This window comes from Betta splendens, chromosome 19 (assembly GCF_900634795.4).
Source record: "Betta splendens chromosome 19, fBetSpl5.4, whole genome shotgun sequence".
In the NCBI taxonomy this organism is placed as follows: Eukaryota; Metazoa; Chordata; class Actinopteri; order Anabantiformes; family Osphronemidae; genus Betta; species Betta splendens.
The window spans coordinates 15525450-15540537 of record NC_040898.2 but is presented as its reverse complement, the minus strand read 5'-3'; the positions used below and the strand labels follow the sequence as shown (position 1 = coordinate 15540537).

Sequence of the window (15088 nt, the reverse complement as noted above, 5' to 3'; positions counted from 1 at the left end):
AATAGACGAGTGCAGGATGGAGGCAGGTGGGAGATGATTGTGTAACGTCTTTGGAGCAGGCTAACCGGCCGTGCACTAACACATTCTGTAGATGGAGATTAAACGTTGCTTGATGATTCCTTTTCTTCCCATGCATGGCAGTGTAACAGTTGCTTATTGCTATTTGAATATACAGTAAAACTCCAAACATGCGATGTGTTGACATTAGTACAGGGGAGGCGGCGCCTTCATAATCTGGTGCAGGGTCAGGATATAAGAGGGGCCCTAAACCTCCGGGTGGCCCTCACAGCAAGCATAGAAGACCACTCATCTGCTTCTGACCAAGCGCTCGACCAAGCAGCTGGTGAGTAGACGCCTCCACTGACATAACTATGTGATAATACACTTCTGGATTGAGTTTATCATCTCTGGCTGTTGTGAGGCGTCACAACATTCGACAGACAATATGATTTATATTTCAAGAAAACGCAAAAAAAGATATACTTTTTTTAAGTTTTAGCTCATAAGTTTAAAAGTTCTCATTATTTTTTACTCAGGAAAGTGAATAATACAAACACTATAAACAGATTGCAGTACTGTGTAAATATCGTTCAGCTGCCTTCGTTCGGCAGACATTGTCAGATACTGTTTCTTTACTTTACCATCAGATTTACTGCATCTGTTGTTCAGTGTCTTTTTTCAGGATGTTGTCAGACATAACTTTAGGTAAAATGTAATGTACAATTCTCACTAAATTTAAAATGTGTTCACCAGAATGTTTGACTGAACTACAGCTTCAGTCGTGTGTCTGTCCTTGTGACAGACTGAGCATGTTGAGCACTTAGACCCTGAGTGTGTGCTCAGCATCTCCACTCTGCTGTCCTTGCTCTAACGAGATTACCTGTGGACGGCGGCTTGAAACACAGAGGGGGTGTACTTATGAACTTGAGCCATAGGATTAAGGGAAATTGGGTCATCATTGCAGAACAGACTGCACAGGTAGTTCATGTCACACGTTCAAATGCTGGGAAATATGAGTGTAAATCCAGCCTGGTGCTTGTCAGTTCAGTAAGAGGATTAAAGCCTGTAATGTCAGACGGAGGTGACAGAAGCTGCCATTGGGCCTTTTACTGAAGTTGAGTGAATCATGTAACTTTTTCTGTCTCTTTTCATTTTAAAAGAAACACCCACGCAACCTCAACCTGCACACACCTCAGACCTGCCCAAAATGAATCTTGAGCCACCCAAAGCTGAGATGAAGTCAGCCACTCGAGTCACCGGGGGCCCCGCCACACCCCGCAAGGGCCCACCCAAATTCAAACAGAGGCAGACACGCCAGTTCAAAAGCAAACCTCCGAAGAAGGGGGTCCAGGGGTGAGCTGACAGTCATGCAATTTATCCTCAGCGCTTCAGCTCCTGGTGATGATGAATGTTTCTTTGCAGCTTTGGTGATGATATCCCCGGAATGGAGGGCTTAGGGACAGGTAAGATGATATTAGTGTGTACGAATTTGTTTCTGTGTTTAGGAGGATGCTGATCACTCTTGTTTTTTTGTAGACATCACCGTCATTTGCCCCTGGGAGGCCTTTAACCACCTGGAGCTGCATGAGCTGGCTCAGTACGGCATCATCTGAGCCTTCTCATGTCCCATTGGGTTCCTCGAGGATTACAGTCCACTTCAAACCATCTGCCTCTCGGTCCAACTATCTTTAAAAGGAACTTTTCCAAACAAACTAACACAGTGAACTGTGACGGAAACAAAAGGTGGAAAAAGACAACCATGTAACTGAAAAGCTTCCTTTCTGTTTGTTTTATATTGGATTCTTCATACTCAGCATTTGCTCATGTTTAGGGTCTGTTATGTTGATTTTGATGTCTACACTAGAGTTGCACCTTCATTTCACAAACAGCATTCGTACAGTATGTCTTCTCTTGTCTACTCTGCTGCTCTCTTCTTCTTTCCTCCTTTTTATGTTTTCTAATGATCATGAAACTTACGCAAGCAGGGCAACCTCAATCTGAGTTTAAGTGACAAACCCATGAAATAGGTGGTTTCCCATTTCATGCACTCAGAGACCACAATCCGGATTCTGTAGATAATCGACATTCAGTGGAATAACAGTCAGTCTTCAGATATTTCTGCACATTTTGCTTATTTTTTTCTCTAACATGGACGTCTGCTTGTGTTGCATTCATTCTTTAAAGCTAAAAGTGCTTAACCTTTAACCTTAAATTTAAGACGCAAATTAACCCTGATATCTTGAGAAGAAATTCCTCTTAGCCAAGGACATAAAGTATATTCCACCACTGTGTGAACTTGTGTTAATGTTATTTCTCCTCTTTTTTGTGTATTTCCCTTGTATAATATTCATGTACATGAAAATATGTATTTTATGTTTATTATGTGTTTGTTTCTCATACATTCACACAAGGCTGGTTTGTATTGTCATGTGTTTATGTTTGTGTTTTGAAGGTCATTGTTTTAGCTCCTTTGTTGTTTTCTTAGCACAATTACAACCTCCTTATTGTCCATTATCATTATATCTATTTTTTTCGTCTTCTTTGTCATTTGCATCATTATTGATCCTTTATCGTGTTTATAAATGAGTCTGGCGTCAACACAAATTAATGTGAATGTGTTATGGAGCGTTGTCGTCTCTGCAGTATGAGGAAAAAAATAAAGCATAAAAGGGGAAAAAATGGTTTATAGGTTTAATCAAATGTGATGTTTATTTTCTCAGTTGCAGGATCAAATATAAAATATTATTTACTAGATTTAATAGCTTATAACTAGAACATGATATACAATACCTACATTTAATCTTATTTACTTGAATAAAAAAGTTGCAGACTGAAAGTCACAGTTTTAAGACAGTTTCCCCATGGGGAAATAATTAATTTTGAATAATAAATTTGAAGAAGAAAAGCCAGTGTTGTATAATGAATACCCTAATTTCAGAAAACGATAGTTTTGTAGATTTTTTGACTATTTATAATGGTATCTCATTCTGCAATACTGAATAGTGAATAGTGAACAAAGAGACTGTGGTCCATTATGCCAGACTTCCGCTAGTTTTTCCTTGTACTAGAGGTTTTGCACTACACCACACCAAAACGTGGGTTCCTTTATTGACTTTATCTCTTCCCCTCATGAGAGAGGAACACATGATTCCACTAAAAGCTTGTTTCAGCCGTGGTTCATTCCGGGTTGGACCAGTGGCAAACGGTCGGTCACGAATGTTTGCGACACCCGGTGTTTGAGTTGTGGTATGGAGTTTCCTTGACATACACACAGAAACGCTGCGTGCATTTTAGTTTGTCTGTCTGATAACACGGTGGTTTCAACAGGGAGCTGTCCCCCGAGCAATATGGCTGATAATATTGTAAGTATTACTGCAGTTCGTAGCGTCTGTGTGGTGGGCTAACGTCAGCTAGCGTGTTAGCCGAACTCCGGAGTGATGAGGCAGCAGAATTAGCATAGTAGCTAACCATAGCTAGCTCTCATTGGAAAATAGTGGCTGGGCCCGGTGTAGCTAACTGGCTAATGTTAGCTCTGTGGTTATCTGACGAAATAAACGAGGCATTGATGGCAAATGGGATATTTACACAACCTGCACAAACTCTGAGCTCACACATATCTTGATTTTAGGTTAGCATGTTCAGCACGTTAGCAAACATTAGCTGGAACGTGCTAAAGGGAGCCAGTATGTTGTTCAGGTAAAGTGCGATATTGTTTTGTTGAACGAGCGTTCTCACTGTGCCAGACCTAGTTAACAACGTCTAGTTAGGTCATGGACTCTAATCACGACACAGAGTTAGTGTTTAATGACCAGCAGAGACTTATAAGCTAATGTTACATTACTTTTTGCACTGTCATTGTGCCCAGAATGTCAGGGTGGGGGGTACTGTCGCCCACTGGCTGACAGGTGCTGGGGCGGCTTTTTTAACTCTCATTAGCTTCGTGTTGTTTTAGTGTGAAGTAACAGTAAGCTAAGCTGTGTGTGTGCTGTTGTTTCCACCTCATCATTTAGATCATCAGGGTACAGTCACCAGAAGGGATGAAGAAAATTCCTTCCACCAAAAGGGAGACCGCTGCTGCTTTTTTGAAGAAGGTACTGTGTCACAACATGTTGCCCATTGTCAAGTCCAGTTCCACACTGGAACATATGGATGTATGTGGTGTTTGCTCATACCTACTAGTATGTGTTTATATAAAGCTACCAAAGCTGGTCAGTCCTGCGGTGCTGCTCTGTGCATGACTGGCATGGAAAATTTGGTGTAGTGAGGCTTTCTTGTTCACGCTTGTCACCACAGCTGCTTGCTAGTTTCAAGGCAGGAATTACTCCCCAATAGCCCACACAATATGCAATGGGATAAGGTAGAATAGAATACTATAAATAGAGTATCAGATGTTTTTTCTGATGTTGTCTTAATTTTTCGCCCGTCTGACCTTCACTTACACACAAACGCATACGAATAATTACAGATGCAGATTTAAGGCTTTTAAGTGTGAAAACCTGAAATATAAGCGTATTCCATCAAAACGGTCATGGCAGAACACTGCAGCAGCACCTCATTAAAAATGTATCTGTTAAGGCAGTGCGGTGTAGACTGCCGATCAATGGAAACACTAGTTTTTATTCCAAGCTCATGGGTGGAATAGAAAGCCACAGACGTAAGGCAGACAGGGCAGAGACTGAGAGCTGTGCAGGTTCTATTTCTGCAGCTAAGACAGAAGAAAGCTTCAGGTGGTGGGACAGGGTACACTTTTACCCAGCAGAGCGTGATAAGCAAGTAATGAATTTGTAATTAAAGTGGTTTAAGATAGAATTATACCAACAATGACAGCAGTTGTTCATTTTCTAAGTTTCTTTGAAATAATTACGTAATTGCCTGTTTGTTTGGTTTTACAGGGAGCTACAGCTATTGTGTATTTATTTTTTACCAAGGCAACTGCTCTGTTATGTGAGGAGCACTTCTCGTATGTGTGCTAAGAAGCTGAGGATTAACTAAACCCCCACTGATGGTGGACAATGTACAGCATCAAGCTGAGTTTTTGCCTGATATTTGATGCGATGAGAAAAGCACCACTGTATTATCTTAGGCTATTATCAGTCCAGTTTGCTCACGGTGTAACAACCCTAAGAGGTGTTACTAGAAGCTTCCCTTGTGCCAAGAGGCTCTTTGCTAATCTACTTTGATCAGGTGATTTGTGTTGGTTGAGAGAGTGAGGACAACCTTTATGCAGACACATACATTCTGCCACTGGCATGTGTGTATCTGTATTGTTTCCTTGTGTGGATTCCAAGGATAAGCCCAAATGATAAACACAGACTGATTTCACATTGTGTACTTCAATATCAAATCTATTAGATATTAAAGAAAATCAGTGGTTTTTATGTTGTATGATTTGGGCCATGCCTGTAAACACACTTGCATTCACTTCTTTCACAGGTGGCCAAAGAGTTTGGGTTCAACTCCAATGGGTTTTCTGTTTACCTGAACAGAAACAAGACTGGAGAAGTCCTTTCCCAGAACAAAACCCTTAGCCTGCTTAAGATCAAGTAAGTAGAAGCAAATGCATTTTGAGCATTCAGATCTTATCTGCAACAAAGGGGTCACATTGAAAACTGTACGTCAGTCGCTCAGGGAGAATTAATTATTCATCAGTTTTTTCCTTGTTTTGTAGGCATGGCGACATGCTGTTTCTGTTCCCTTCAGGATCTTCTACTTCCTCTGGAGAGGTGATGGACACAGCGACCCCACACACGTCTTCATCATTACCATCTGTCTCCTCATCTTCGTCTTTGTCGTCATCCTCCACCATCCCTCGGTCCTTCTCAGAGGAGGATGAAATAGATCAATATTTGACCAAGCAAGATGGAAAGATCTACAGGAACAGAGATTCACAGCTGTAAGAAATACCAGCATGTGCCGGTTTGGCAGTGTTTTGAAATGTCAGATCACTGATTGGCTTTTTTTTTTTTTCTTGCTGCAGATGTCGTCATGGTGCTCTTGGAAAATGTGTGCACTGTGTACCATTAGAGGTGAGAGGCTCTATTCCTATTCTCTCACGACAGTGTAAGGCAATGTTAGCTATTCACCTAATTAATGTCTGGCTTCTTTCTTTTCCAGCCTTTTGATGAAGACTACCTAAATCACCTCGACCCACCAGTGAAGCACATGTCATTCCACGCGTACCTTCGCAAGCTGACTGGTGGAGCTGATAAGTGAGAAGCTGTTTTTTGTTTACCTTCTTGTAATGCGCATGATTCATTTATTGGACTCTGATCATGTTTTCCACCTCATGCAGAGGGAAGTTTGCAGCCTTGGAGAACATCAGCTGTAAGATCAAGTCAGGCTGTGAGGGTCACCCTCCCTGGCCAGAGGGCATCTGCACCAAGTGTCAGCCCAGCGCCATCACACTGAACAGACAGGTGTGTGTGTGAGCATATTATGTTGGTGATGGTAAGTGAGTTGCATATTTTGTTTTTGCTAAGGTCAGCACATTTTCAGATGGACAAAGGGGGTGGAACTCCCTTCAGTTAAGTTTATTTTGCTCTGAATTATCCAGATAATGATCACTACTTTTGTTTCACTATGCGTACATGTGCTTCTGTCTGTTCAAAGTCCAACTAAAACTGAAAGCGACACAAATTGGCTTGTGAGGGTGTTAGTGAGCTGCTTTGGCAACAATTAGAAGAAGCTAAATCAAGTGTCCATTACCTTTGTTGCATTCCAAGCATTACCTTTATGTCTTTAGAAATACAGACATGTGGACAACATCATGTTTGAGAACCACACTATTGCTGACCGCTTCCTGGACTTCTGGAGAAAGACGGGCAGTCAGAGGATGGGATATCTGTACGGCAGGTATACTGAGCACAAAGACATCCCACTGGGCATCAGAGCAGAGGTAGCTGCCATCTACGAGCCGCCACAGGTAGGAACATCCATTGGAAGCCATTTCATGTAGTTGTTTCTAATTTGCCTGAGTGTTTAATCTGTCCATTACTGATAGTAATCGTTCTTTGCTTCTTCCTTTGTTGCTTTACAGAATGCTACTCAGAACAGCCTGGAACTGTTGGACGATCCCAAAGCTGCAGCAGTGGATGAAATTGCAGCCAAACTGGGCCTGCGCAAGGTTGGCATTGCTTTGTTTATCAACAAGCAAACATTGTGTTTTACACTGCAACTTTTCTATCAAAAGAAGATTTTATGTCTTGAAACAAGTAAAAGTGGGATTGTTAGAAGGCAAAGAATTTCAGCAGCTGGGACAAAAAGCTGAACTTTATTTCCACATCTTTCCCTGGTTTAAAGGTGGGCTGGATCTTCACTGACCTGCTCTCTGAGGATACAAGGATAGGCACAGTCCGCTACACGAGAAACAAGGTGAGGACCTGACTCATTCAAATACAGTCCTTTCATCAGATGCATGTCCTGCCTGTCCTGCTCAATTGATCACTGTCCTTGTTTTATGTAGGACACTCACTACCTGAGTGCAGAGGAGTGCATCACAGCCGGATTCTTTCAGAACCAACATCCAAACCCATGCAGACTTTCTCGAGATGGACATTTTGGCTCTAAATTTGTCACCGTGGTGGCGACAGGTGTTGTTTTTTTGGATTGTTTTCTGAAGCTGAAATGAGAAACTGCTCTTGTCCATAATTATATTGTTTCATAGGCTATTACATGTGGTTCCAATAGTTGAGAGCAAGATACACTCCTTACTTTATAAAATGTTCTGAATTGAAACCATGAACTAAATGGTTTGATGTGTCATGTGAATCAGGTGTTGTGTTCTATACCAACAGCTGGGTCCTAGGAGAGTTGGAGCAGAGCTATGTGATGGAAGCCACATGCTCTCTGAGCATCAAGGCCAAGTCTTTATTCCTCCGTCTGTTTTGAACCTAAAAGCCCTAAATGTGCTGTTTGCATTAATGAGGCACTTGGAAGCTGATGTCATGCTTTCACATAACAGACCAAGCAAAGTCTATCTGGTTTACTTGTCTTAATGCGGAGACTCGGGTTGCAAATGAGTTGCATGTGTAAAACTGAAGCGGCATTATATGGAATAAACCACAGTGACATTGGCCTAATATTAGTTTACCTTGTGAGCTGACATGCAGACCGATTCAGACAGGGACGGTCTGACGTTATGGGCGGCTGCTCTGCCCACGATAGACACGTGTCGGCAGGACACTTAGGCTGGTCTTAAGTTTGGGGACGCGTAGGTGAACCATTTGCAGCTGTTTTCATCCTCCCTTTGTGCCAAGCGTGTATTGAATATGTAGTCTGAGATCCTTCCTCTGCTCTCTGCAGGCGGCCCAGATAACCAAGTGCACTTTGAAGGATACCAGGTGTCCAATCAGTGCATGGCTCTGGTGAGAGACGAGTGCCTACTGCCCTGCAAAGATGCTCCAGAGCTGGGCTACGCTAAAGAGTCCAGCCCTGAGCAGTATGTTCCAGATGTTTTCTTTAAGGTAAGACTTAACAAGTACATTTAGTGTTTGCATCTAGATTTAGGTCTGACCCCACTATTTGATGCCTTTTTTCCAACAGGACAAGGATAAATTTGGAAACGATGTCACATTTCTAGCCCGGCCTCTTCCTGTGGAGTACCTTATCATAGATGTGAGTGTGCTGGAGCTATAGGCAGTTGTTGGTCCTGCTGTGAATCTGCCTTTGAATAGTTTTCCTTTTTTGTTCCCACAGATTACTACAACTTTTCCAAAGGATCCTCAGTACACCTTCTCCTCCACACAGCGCTTCCCCATAGAGAATCGAGATATCCTCGGAGAAACACAAGTAAGTTTATCTGAACCTTCTCCTCACTGATTCAGCATCTCTGACTACTAAAGCAGCATCTTCCTGCAACCTGAAGACCACATCAGCTTGCACAATAATGTGTGCTGTAAATCCTTCTGCCTCATAGACACAGTATTTGAACCTGACATCAGCTGTCGCAGCAAGGACTTGGATCAGAGCTGTACTGTGTCCACCCACCAGGTGTCAAAGGACATTATAAGTCTTGTGTGTTTGCAGGATTTCCACAGTTTAGCAACATACCTGTCCCAGTGCACCTCCCCTGCGTTCCTGGGCATCGTGTCCGACTTCCATCTGCTCCTCTTCCTTGTCACTAATGAAGTCATGCCTCTGGGAGTAAGTGAACACAAGCTTCTTGTCCTGCTAGTTTTCATTTAGGAACCAGAAAGTGTCACATTCCTCATCAGCCTGGATGCAGTTACTGGTGTGAAAATGTTTTCACTGAGCTTGTTCATGTGGATTTCATTTTTAATGATGTGTGGGTTCATCATCTGTTTTAAAAAAGGCAGCATTTACCCTGTCGTGTGATCGTTGCAGGACAGTATCGGGCTGCTACTAGATGCAGTGAAGACCTCTGATGAGGATCTGGCACAGACCTGGAAGAAGCTGGAGCAGTGGGCCACCATCGAGCAGCTGTGCAGTAAGTCATCACAGAGTCTGAGGAGATGATGAGTTCACTTATAAAAGTGACTGTTAATTATTTAATGGTTTTTGCATCTAACTTTCTCTAAAACATATTATTGGCTGTATTTGAATGTAAGAGTTTGTCCATGATATTTAGACCAATTTTGACATCAAGCAGCGTATGCATCACTTTGTGGTAGTTATTCATGACTAAATGTTTTACCTCTCTTCCCTGCAGGTACCGTGGGTGGACAGCCCTCCAGCTCTCTGGGTTACGGGGCCATGGGAGGCCCCTCAGCCCCCGTCTCCTCCTCAGCCATGTGGTCCTGTCTCCATTGCACCTTCATGAACCAACCTGGCACGGAGCACTGTGAAATGTGCAGCCTACCCCGCAGTTAATTGCCCACCCACTGCCCTGCCCTGCCCTGATCCCACCTAGTCCCATGACAGCACTGCACCAGGACCAGCTGCGAGACTAAGACCCGCTTCTTGTTTCGTTTCACCTCACAGGCTGCTGTGATGCGCAGATGCACTCGTTTACATCAGTTCAAAGAGTAAATAACGTTTCCCCTCCTCACGGTGTCAGGTTGCGTTCAAGTCAAGCACTTATAACAGAGGCCCTCTTCCCTCATCTCACCTCCCTCTCACCCTCATTATGTCTTCTGAAAGATCTTGCTGTGTATAAATACATTTGAGAAATGATGCTGTTATTTAATGAAGCTTTTTTTTTAATCTGATTGTAGCTTAGCATTTTGAATCTTCACTTCAGAATCTTGGACTCTGCTCAGTCAGTTTTTTATAGGTCCTTTGAGTACAATCACTGGTCGAAGCTCAGACCCGAAAATGCAAAGAGCTCCAGAGTATCTCCACTTTATTAGAGTCTATATTTTCAGTATTAAATCGCTTTAAAGGCCAGTCCTGAATTTGAAGAGGCCGATTCCAAGGCTACTCACTCGTACCTTGACCTCTGCACAGTAACATGCTTTTGGTGATCTGGACAGTTTTTTCTTTACACCAAGTTAAAGTGGCTCCTGAAGATTTTTCTCTGGTTTGTTGGAATTGGTTTCTGGATTTTGAGCAGGCACAATATGTAGCTTATTTTCTGACTTGTATGTTCTGTTCCTGATGCAATGCCCCAAAACACCCCCCCATCATCATCACTAGCTCTGTATTAGCAACTGGTGCTCACCACCTTCTGTCACTCCCTCTTTGCCTGAGGTGCTGATCCAAACGAAGCTCACAACCAGTGTTCCACCACACGTGGGTATGATGTTTACCAGAGGTTACAGGTCAAACATGCTTAACGTCATGTTGTAGGTCGCTCATTCCTGTATTGAGAACATCAAGCAGCAGAAGGACAGTGGTTTCAAAGATGCTGACCCCGAAAAGCACTTAAATCTCTACATGACACTAAACACAATGACTGGTCCAGTTAGAGGGTCAGCTCATGATACCCATTTCTTCACTCTTAAGATGGTTTCTACTTTGTGGTTCCCAGCATTGAAAACCTGCTAAACATAACAGTTTGATTGATGAGATGAGGCAGAGAAATGAGCAGATCCAACACTCGAGGTGACTGAAGGTCCAGCGTTGCGTTCAGGGCCGTAGTAGAATGGCACTGTCTAGTGTCTCTGCCGAGAGGAGGACACAGGGACCAAATCCTGACGTTGAAGTCAGAGGTTTAAATGTTAGATCTGCTCCAGACAGTGATCCTAACGCCTGTAAAGGATTAGTCCAGACGTAGACCTCGACCAGGTCAGACCTAGAGTTTGAGGTGTGTGACCAAACTTCCCTCTGCTACACTTCAAGGCCTATACAGTGTTACTGGTGCTCAGTGAAAGAATTGATAAAAAAAAAAAGTCAAATAAAAACTGCACATTTGCTATTTTTGCTGATCCAGAATCCTTTAGTCCACGTCCTCGACGGTTGTTTGGGTTTTTCCCCTTGAGTGAACCTGAAGCTGAGAGGCGTCAGGGAAGAGGGAGTTGTTTGTTTCTTTGAGGTTGGAAGCATTTCCTTTTGATGGAGTGAGGGACTCTCTTTAGTTGCAGAATAATTTGAAGATGCTCTGGACAGACAGGAGTGTTGTTTTTGCCAGCCAATGCCGTTGTGGCTCCCTCCTCCCACCGTGTGAATTACTTATGGACAGCAGAGACTTTTTCCTTTTCTACGGATCCAGGGCCGTTTGCTGAGCAAGCTCGCTCTTGGAGTCACAGCAGGTCCTCGTTTTCCACTGAGCTGATGGGGATTCAAGGTTGTACGCTGTTGACCTGGATTTGAAACAAAATAATAAAAAAGATTTCTAATGATAATGTCTCTAATTTATTTGTTGACTGACTTTACAGTTGAGTTAATTATCAGCATGTTCACTAGAACAAACTGGTTCCACCATAGAAGCTCAAACTGCATTTATTCCGTACTTCGTCACCCGTTTGACCTTTTGGACTCATCAAGCCCGTTCACCTGCTCCAAGGCTACGTTACTGAGCTGAGGGTGGGCGATCAGCTGCAGCCAGAGGGAAGCAAGCTCCATCCCTGCGTCCTGCTGGGCAGATGGACACCAGATGAGGAGCAGGAATGTGGAACCTCTGCTGAAGGCCCCACAGGACCAGCTCGTTCAGCAGTTGGGCTTTCCCCTGCATGCGTTCTGCTGGTTGAGGAACTCAGCGGTGACTCCAGAGACACGCGTCTCGTTTCCGCTGCGATAAAGAGCAGAGGGAGCGTTTGAAGCGGATCGGGTGCGATCCTGATGCGTGAGGCATCGTGTGTGTGAGGGCGCCTGAAGGCCCTCCCTCTTCAGATTAGAAGCAACTGTTCGAAGGTTTCGTCCACACTGACACAGTTTGACTTCAGACTCTCAGCAGGTACGTCCTCTACTTCAATAATACACTAATTCTTATTATTAACACTAGAATATGTTTCTATCTGTGCTCCTTTTTGTTTTTATAAGAATTGATACAAAGTAAAACTCAGCTGTTTGTGTTAATCCTCCATGTGGAAGTGGAAGTCAGGTGGAGGCAGGAATATTAAGCGTAGAACAGGCTCTAAGCAGAGGTAAACGCCTTTCTGGGTCGTCTGCACCTGTTAGTGTTCGTTCCCACACTGGACGATGACGACTGGGCTGGTTCTGCTGCTCTTTTGTGCGGCTCTGTGTGCTGCTGCTGCTGCTCAGAAACACACACTGGGTCTGACACCAGAGTGGGACTTCAGGAATGAAGGTACAAACATTTCCTCGTGGACACATGCTTTTAAATGTGTCATTAAGCATTCATTAAATCGACCTGCACAGCACCACATCAAACCACTTTGGTTCTGTGGACTCCTGCAGACGGAGCGAACGCCCGGGGCTGTGCCAACCTCACGCTGGTTTTAGACAACTGGAAGTTTGCCATCATGACGCAGGTCAGGGACCTGCTCCTGCATGACCACAGCACCGTGCTGCCAGACTACGGAAGGTGGGTCTGTAGTTTATTCGAGCCAGAATCGGAGTCAAATAACACTAAATGAGTTTTGTCCTGTTTTACTGGTCCGTCCCTCAGGATCCAGCCCCTGTCAGACGCCATGGGTGACCTCTACAAGGAGTTTAATGCTCTGAAGGAGCGCCTCACCGCTCTGACTGCCGGGTTCGACAGGGTGGAGGGTTTCCTGGATGACGGGTGGGGAAGGATGCCCCGTCGGCCCCGAGGTAAAGCCAGACCTCAGGGTCCACCTCTGACGGGAGCCACTGCCCCTGGTGCCGGTGGTCGGCCTCACCGGAGAAGAACCAGGGTGGTGGTCCGGAGAGTCACCAAGCCTGCAGCCTCCCAAAACTGGCACTGATGACACCATGTGCTTCTTCATGGGCCTCAGTATCTTCTCTGCTCAGCTGAGAATGAAAAACTCAGAACAGTGTCTTTGCAGAATAAGTCTCAATACAACAGAACAGAATAAAATGTATTTATTGTGACTTGTTTCAATGTACATCTAAAGCATATAAATGCCTGCTTTGATTGGATTAAATGAAACACTTCTTCACACGCATTAGCACAGTTATGACATATTTGACTCTGTATTCATGGTTTTATAGTAAGTCAAGTTTTGTAACGATTCATTTATACAAGCTGTATGTTGCATGTTTGTATGTTTTTATCTGTTCTCAAAAATAAAAATCTTTGTTTTTTTTAAAAAAGTCGTTTTTGCTACAGCATCAACATTTCATGAATAACGATAAGTTTGGCTTCTTATTAATCATTAACAGTTTTGCTTTTCTTCATGTGAAACACATAACAGCTTCAGTTTCTTGTCTGACAAAGCGTCTGACAGAAACGAAACCGAAGCGGCTTCTGCTGATTTAGGGACAGTCGCCAAATATCTGACTGAGTGCGGAACGTAAAGCTTCTTTCTCGGTAAATTAACAGATGACCTGAGCTGAAATCAGTAAAATATGAACACAGGTAAGTATTTTAATAATTAACAAGTTTGACTTGAAGATAAATATTCTATATTAGTCTATAGATAGTTTTCTGCCGCAGAAGACGACAGATTTTTTGACGCTTCCTTGGGTTGAAGCGTCCAGTGAACGTTTCCTAGTGTTTCTGCAGTTTCAGCTTGAAACACCTGAAGCCTGGACGCGTTCAGGTGAAGGTAAGAAAACATAGTAGCTGCTTTAGTTGCACAGCCTCATTCAGCTCGACTTGGAGCTAACTGGAAGTTAATGACATTCGCCATTAATGTTTGTCTAATGAGCTTCAATAAAGAGTCTCTTCTGACCACGCAGGCGGTTGTGAAGACGGCTCTTATTCTGACACAGAGACAATCAGACATTCTCTCAACAGATGGAGCAGGGAGCAGCAGCATCTCAAGTGGGACCCAAAGAAACAGACAATGTCGCGTCCAAAAGAGCCCGAAGGAGAAATGAGGTAGTGTCAGGGTTGGAAGAAGAGCTGCACGAGAGGATTTAAAAGACGTTAAAGGGTGTGTTCATGTGTTACAGGGAGCAGGTCTGTCCAGCAGGAAGTCCGAGCACAGAGAGAGGAAGAGAAAGAAGAAGCCAAGGAGGAAGAAGAGTGTGACACGCAGCAGAGGAGATGGAGGAGGAGGAGGAGGGAACGTGGAGAAGGGCGAGATGCAGACCACAGGCACCCAGACCCAGGAAACAGAACACCAAGAAGACGGGCTGCACCACAGACACGCTCAGACCCAAACACGGAAACACAAAGGCACAGACAAAGGTACACAAACCGGGCTTGTACAAAACCACAAGACCACACAGACAGAAGAGGAACCAAACCAGGGGGCAGACACGCAGGGAGGTCACGACGGGCCTGAACCCAGCAGCGCGGGCCAGAACCAGCTAAAAAAGGCAGACACGGAGCAGAACCCCAACGCGTCACAGGCCTCTGCAGAACCTCAGGCTCAGATTGCTGCAGAACCAGTGTCTTACGCCCGCGTTGTGTCTGGACACGGGAGCAGAGGGAATCAGCTGCCTGCAGATCAGAACACACGGTAAGAGAGGCGCCAACAGTCCGGTCCGACGCTGCCAAGGAGGCGCTGATGCCGAACGTGTCCGTGTCCACAGCGAACGCGGCCCGGTGGGACCTTCAGGTGGCGTCTCCACGGTCACCTTCCATGTCTATGCTGTCCTGGACAGAAGGTTCCAATTCAAACCGCAGCGGGACCAG

At 44.3% G+C, this 15088-nt stretch overlaps 2 protein-coding genes across 2 annotated transcripts; both read left to right on the top strand.

Annotated features, from left to right (window-relative positions):
• Nucleotides 1-183: 183 nt before the first annotated feature.
• Nucleotides 184-2537, top strand: pde6gb (phosphodiesterase 6G, cGMP-specific, rod, gamma, paralog b). Its single transcript, XM_029134373.3, has 4 exons — nucleotides 184-343; nucleotides 1161-1353; nucleotides 1423-1463; nucleotides 1537-2537. Exons 2-4 carry the CDS (start codon nucleotides 1208-1210, stop codon nucleotides 1611-1613), a joined length of 264 nt encoding a protein of 87 aa, XP_028990206.2. The 5' UTR covers nucleotides 184-343; nucleotides 1161-1207; the 3' UTR covers nucleotides 1614-2537.
• A 637-nt stretch (nucleotides 2538-3174) lies between these two features.
• nploc4 (NPL4 homolog, ubiquitin recognition factor) lies at nucleotides 3175-11741 on the top strand. The gene is made up of 17 exons (XM_029134806.3): nucleotides 3175-3362; nucleotides 4011-4091; nucleotides 5434-5543; nucleotides 5669-5893; nucleotides 5978-6026; nucleotides 6115-6209; nucleotides 6293-6416; nucleotides 6743-6922; nucleotides 7037-7123; nucleotides 7300-7371; nucleotides 7463-7589; nucleotides 8302-8462; nucleotides 8542-8613; nucleotides 8695-8787; nucleotides 9025-9141; nucleotides 9343-9445; nucleotides 9668-11741. The coding sequence occupies exons 1-17, from the start codon at nucleotides 3348-3350 to the stop codon at nucleotides 9826-9828; spliced, it is 1872 nt and encodes a 623-aa protein (XP_028990639.1). The 5' UTR covers nucleotides 3175-3347; the 3' UTR covers nucleotides 9829-11741.
• The last annotated feature ends 3347 nt before the right edge of the window (nucleotides 11742-15088 follow it).

Coding starts and splice junctions, on each gene's coding strand:
- nploc4 (XM_029134806.3), top strand. Junction 4,092..5,433: donor CTGCTGCTTTTTTGAAGAAG/GTACTGTGTCAC, acceptor CTTCTTTCACAG/GTGGCCAAAGAGTTTGGGTT. Junction 9,142..9,342: donor ATGAAGTCATGCCTCTGGGA/GTAAGTGAACAC, acceptor TGATCGTTGCAG/GACAGTATCGGGCTGCTACT.
- pde6gb (XM_029134373.3), top strand. CDS start 1,208: ATGAATCTTGAGCCACCCAAAGCTGAGATGAAGTCAGCCACTCGAGTC. Junction 1,354..1,422: donor CCGAAGAAGGGGGTCCAGGG/GTGAGCTGACAG, acceptor GTTTCTTTGCAG/CTTTGGTGATGATATCCCCG. Junction 1,464..1,536: donor AATGGAGGGCTTAGGGACAG/GTAAGATGATAT, acceptor GTTTTTTTGTAG/ACATCACCGTCATTTGCCCC.